At 44.9% G+C, this 5,667-nt stretch overlaps 1 protein-coding gene across 1 annotated transcript in view; it reads right to left on the bottom strand.

Moving 5' to 3' along the window:
* Window positions 1-4,337, bottom strand: part of tph2 (tryptophan hydroxylase 2 (tryptophan 5-monooxygenase)) — a 15,843-nt gene extending 11,506 nt beyond the window's left edge. Inside the window, exons 1-2 of the mRNA XM_038706889.1 lie at window positions 4,109-4,337; window positions 156-290 (exon numbers count right to left, since the gene is read on the bottom strand). Coding sequence (XP_038562817.1) covers window positions 156-290; window positions 4,109-4,267 — 294 coding nt within the window. The 5' untranslated portion in view covers window positions 4,268-4,337. The remainder of the gene's footprint in view (window positions 1-155; window positions 291-4,108) is intronic.
* Window positions 4,338-5,667: the final 1,330 nt, after the last annotated feature.

Here is a 5,667-nt window from a genome sequence, read left to right as displayed (position 1 = left end):
GAGAGGGAGAGAGAGGAGAGGGAGAGAGAGAGGGGAGGAGAGGGAGAGAGCGAGGGAGGAGAAGAAAGGGAGGAGAGAGAGGAGATGATGTCAGTAAATCATCCTTGGAGGTGAAACAGGAAATAAGAAACAGGAAACAGGAAGCTTGGTCTCACCTGGAACAGTCTGAGAGCTCTGACCAGACAGCCCACCTCGTTCTTCAGAGAAAACACCACCGCCGTCTTCCCAGAATCCTCAGCGCTCTCTTTGTCCGGCGTCTCGCTGATGGGACAGAAGGACGGACGCCTCGACTGGACAACAGCAACAACAACAACAACAACAGGAAACCACAGCGTGTAAACAGAAACCCACTTCCTGTCGCGGTCACATGACTCCGTTAATTAAACACAGAGGAAACCGCTTCAAAACACATCAGCAACAAAAGAAAAGAGCAGAGCGAGTTTTACTCCAGCTTCACTGTTTGTTCCTGAAAATCCCTTTGAGATGTAAAATAAATTATTGTCTCGTTCTTTCTTTATATTTGTGAGGAAACGTTAAACCACAAACTAAACACCCTCCTCAGAGACACAGTAACTAAGTACTTCTACCCAAGTACTCTGCTTTAGGACAGATTTGAAGTACTTGTACTTTACCTGAGTACTTACTCCTTCTGCTGTGTCTCAGAGGGAGATGTTGTACTTTTTACTACATTTATCTGGCAGCTTTACACATGAAGAGTTTATAAAATCTGATGTTTGGTTATAAAACGGCTGACAGGATTGTTAGTGTCGATTATTTCGATGGTTTAAAACATTTCACGGTTCATAAATGTGAAGATCTGCCGCTTTTCCCTTTGAATTATTTTAATAATTTGGTTGTTTGTTAATAGCGTTGAAGTTTGGACTGTTCGAACAATCCATCGATCAACAGAGAGAAAATAAGCAGCAGATCAATTCAATCAGTGTTGCACGATGAGGAATAATAATAATAATCTCATGGTAACATGGGGTGATGGTTTGTAAGTTAGATGTTAACTCTGGACAGCCCCGTCCTCCAACCAGCAGCTTCACTATCAGAAAGTCTGAGGTTATAAACTCACATATGCTCACATTTACAGCTAACTAGCTGGCATGCACATATTTTACCTCAGACTTTCTGCTATTGAAGTTCCAGCAACCTGCCTATTTAAAAATCTGAGAAATAAATGATAGGAAATCTAATAACATCAGGCAGGTTTATTTCTACAACACAGATCTATAATCCTCTTGGTTTAACCAGCTAGCTGTAGTTTATTTTATCTGTAATTTGCACATATTAAAGTGATTTCACAACATGGGGGGGGGGGGGGGGGGGGGCATCTTAAAATGCCTTTTTCCTATAAAATACATTTGATTTGAATTAAATAAATTTGTCAACTGTAGGTAGCTCGGGGAGGGGGGGGGGGGGGGGTCTTACCCCACACTACCCAATAATATCTACTAGATTTTACTGCAGTATGTACTTTTACTTTTACCATTGTAAGCACATTTTCCTGATTATCCTCATATATTTGTACTTTAGTAACATTTTCAATGCAGTACTTTTACATGTAACGGAGTATTTTTACATTTTCTGACTGTGAGGAGCTGCTTCAGCTAATAAAGACCAACACGGAGCTGATGTGTTGATAAGCCTCCGCGTCACAGCTGCTCTTATCTCCCGCTGACGCCGTTAAATTTCCTCTTTACTGACGATCAAACAAAACATTAACGCGCTTCCTCTTTTCCTGCAGACGCCTGTCAGCTGCTGCTGTCACACGAAACAGGCGACCACGAGGGAACAAACATTTACTCGCTATTTAAAAGCAGTTCGTACTTATTTATTAGTTATCAGATGCTAGAACTTATCTTTAAGTCACCAGTAACTTATGGCACATTTTCCCCATTGAACTCTGGGGGGGGGATAAATGTTGTTAGTAATATTTTTTAGAAGTTTATTTTAATTCTTACTAGTAGGGGAGACCGGGGGCAACAGTAACACACTCAATTTCTCCAAACAGAAACAAGTTAGAGTGACGACACTTAATCTGCTCATGCTCAACATTATTCTCTCTCTGCCTGTGGAACAGCAGCATCATTTCACCTCAGCAGAAGTTTTACTGATTTTAAAGTATGAAAGGAACTTTTTGGATGTTCAGTGTTTTTCTTCTGGTGTCTAAAGTTTAGATGACTACACATTTAAACTGACATACATTTTATCATTTTTAGGTTATTAATTAACATTTAACACTAACAAACTATGCTAATATAGTTGTGGCTAGCGGGCACATATATATGTATGTATGTGTGTATATATACACACATACATATATATATATACATACAAATAACATAAAATACTACTACTAATAATAAAGTATTTCAAATTTAGTAAACAAGTAAATGTACTTTGTTACTTTCCACCGCTAAAACTCAAAAAGACTATGAGAGAATCTCAAATCTCTAAACCGATCTGAAGACATCAAGGAGAGGAGGAGCAGAGGAGGAGGAGAGGAGGAGGGAAGGAGGAGAGGAGAGGAGAAAGAGAGGAGAAAATGACAATGAGTAGGAGGAGGAGGAGAGGAGAAGAGGAGAAGGAGGAGGAGGAGGAGGAAGAGAGGAGAAGATGACAATGAGTAGGAGGAGGAGGAGAGGAGAAGAGCAGAAGGAGGAGGAGGAAGAGAGGAGAAGATGACAATGAGTAGGAGGAGGAGGAGGAGGAGGAGGAGAGGAGAAGAGGAGAAGGAGGAGGAGGAGGAGAGGAGAAGAGGAGAAGGAGGAGGAGGAGGAGGAGGAAGAGAGGAGAAGATGACAATGAGTAGGAGGAGGAGGAGAGGAGAAGGAGGAGGAGGAGGAGGAGGAGGAGAGGAGAAGAGGAGAAGGAGGAGGAGGAGGAGGAAGAGAGGAGAAGATGACAATAAGTAGGAGAAGGAGGAGAGGAGAAGAGGAGGAGGAGGAGGAGGAGAGGAGAAGATGACAATGAGTAGGAGGAGGAGGAGAGGAGAAGATGACAATGAGTAGGAGGAGGAGGAGAGGAGAAGAGGAGGAGGAGGAGGAGGAGGAGGAGGAGAGGAGAAGATGACAATGAGTAGGAGGAGGAGGAGAGGAGAAGAGGAGAAGGAGGAGGAGGAGGAGGAGAGGAGAAGAGGAGGAGGAGGAGGAGGAGGAGGAGGAGGAGAGGAGAAGAGGAGAAGGAGGAGGAGGAGGAGGAGGAGGAGGAAGAGAGGAGAAGAGGAGGAGGAGGAGGAGGAGAGGAGAAGATGACAATGAGTAGGAGGAGGAGGAGAGGAGAAGATGACAATGAGTAGGAGGAGGAGGAGAGGAGAAGAGGAGGAGGAGGAGGAGGAGAGGAGAAGATGACAATGAGTAGGAGGAGGAGGGGAGGAAAAGAGGAGAAGGAGGAGGAGGAGGAGGAGGAGAGGAGAAGATGACAATGAGTAGGAGGAGGAGGAGAGGAGAAGAGGAGGAGGAGGAGGAGGAGGAGGAGGAGGAGGAGAGGAGAAGAGGAGGAGGAGGAGGAGGAGGAGGAGGAAGAGAGGAGAAGATGACAATGAGTAGGAGGAGAAAGAGAAGAGAAGAGGAGGAGGAGGAGGAGGAGGAGGAGGAGAGGAGAAGAGGAGAAGGAGGAGGAGGAGGAGGAAGAGAGGAGAAGATGACAATAAGTAGGAGAAGGAGGAGAGGAGAAGAGGAGGAGGAGGAGGAGGAGAGGAGAAGATGACAATGAGTAGGAGGAGGAGGAGAGGAGAAGAGGAGGAGGAGGAGGAGGAGAGGAGAAGATGACAATGAGTAGGAGGAGGAGGAGAGGAGAAGAGGAGAAGGAGGAGGAGGAGAGGAGAAGATGACAATGAGTAGGAGGAGGAGGAGAGGAGAAGATGACAATGAGTAGGAGGAGGAGGAGAGGAGAAGAGGAGGAGGAGGAGGAGGAGGAGGAGGAGGAGGAGGAGGAAGAGAGGAGAAGATGACAATAAGTAGGAGAAGGAGGAGAGGAGAAGAGGAGGAGGAGGAGGAGAGGAGAAGGAGGAGGAGAAAGAGAAGAGAAGAGGAGAGGAAGAGTGATAGAGGATGAAGATGAGAGGTGAAGAAAAGAAGGAGAGGAGATGAGGAGCCCTCACCATCTGCCCCCCGGTGTGGCGCTGCTGCTGGTGGTCAAACATGGCCGAGTCCAGAGACAGCCCCCTCCTGGACCAATACTTGCTGGAGAACATCATCATGGCGGGCTGCATCCTGGGAACTGGCTCCGGGCCGTCCTTCAGCACGTGGGACGAGGCCATGGGGAACCAGTGTGTGTAGGAGTACCAGGGCTCCAGCCTGCCGTGCTCTGCTGCTCCTCGCTCTGAGACGCTCACACTGACTCTGTCGGCCCCACGCCGGCCCCTCACCGGCCCCGTCACATAAATACTGACAGGGAGGAGGAGGAGGGAGAGGGGAGGCTCCTCCCCCTCTGAACAGACCTCTGATGCTGCTTCATTCAGCTTTTACTGAAGCTGCTTCTTGGATTTGATCTGACAAACAGCAGAACCCTCCGGACCCAAACATTACAAACAAACAGCAGCGAAATGCTAACATGCTAATGTTCACCATCTTAGTTTAGTCAACTTCTAACACACCTGGAACTCAGAGCTGCAACGTCCAATATCTCAAAACGTTTACTAATTATTAACTACAAACACCTGCACAGTTTCACGAGCCTTTAATCTCTGGATCTGGTTCTGCTGCTCACTCTTAACATTTCCACTGTTTTCTTATTTTTTTAGATGCACCTGTAGGTTTTATCTGTTGGTCGAACACAAGAAGACTCTGCCCCCGCATCAGCTCAGATCTCAGCGTTTAACTTTCATTATTAAATACATATTTAAAAAAGGCACACATTATTTATTTATGGATGCATTTATTGTAGATTCTGTAATAAAGCAATTTTCTTGAAATTCATGTTTATATTATATCATATTAACACATTCATATTATTTTTTATGAACCAGAACTGGGTCTGTTGCCCAGCAGATTTTCACATATATGCTTTGGTATTTTGGTGCCTAACAATAAACATAGTAAGAGAATATGATTCTGAAAGTGTAAAGTTTGTGTTCAGACTGGAAGAGCTGTGCAGTCTGTGCATGTGTAAAGAAATGTACAAAGTCCCTGAGATGATGGAGCGACACGTTGAGTCTCTGAGTGAAAGAAGATGTGATGTTAAAGCTGACGTTTCAGTCAGACGTCAGAAGCTAATGGTTAAAGCAGAGTGTTCTCAGGCTCAGCGAGTTACTAACAACTGCAGATCAGATGTTCCACCAGCTGAATGAGAACAGATATTTTTTCCATCAGTTCATCCAGAACCTGAAGCTTTACTCACGATTAATAATGGGTGTCTTTTATCCTTCAGATGCAGGTGAACTGCGAGTCCTGATCTGAGGAGTCGGCTCTTCTGAGTTGAGTCGTGTGTTTGTGTAGAGGATGTTTAGTTCACCGATAAATATCTGTAAATCTGTAACATTCTGCTCTTTGGGCTGTTTGGTTCTATTAAAAACATAAATCTAAAGTTAGAGAATGTTGATTTTATTTGACTCGTGATTTTGTACACATTCCACAAATATACACTATATTGACAAAAATTCAGGTGTTCCAATCACTTCCATGGTCACAGGTGTATGAAAACGTGCACCTAGGCTGCAGA

The sequence above is a fragment of the Micropterus salmoides genome, unplaced genomic scaffold (genome assembly GCF_014851395.1).
Source record: "Micropterus salmoides isolate LMB-PRFRI ecotype aquatic unplaced genomic scaffold, ASM1485139v1 Ms_hic_scaffold_8, whole genome shotgun sequence".
In the NCBI taxonomy this organism is placed as follows: domain Eukaryota; kingdom Metazoa; phylum Chordata; class Actinopteri; order Centrarchiformes; family Centrarchidae; genus Micropterus; species Micropterus salmoides.
The sequence above is the reverse complement of the archived record's forward strand: the minus strand, read 5'-3'. Positions and strand labels throughout refer to the sequence as shown.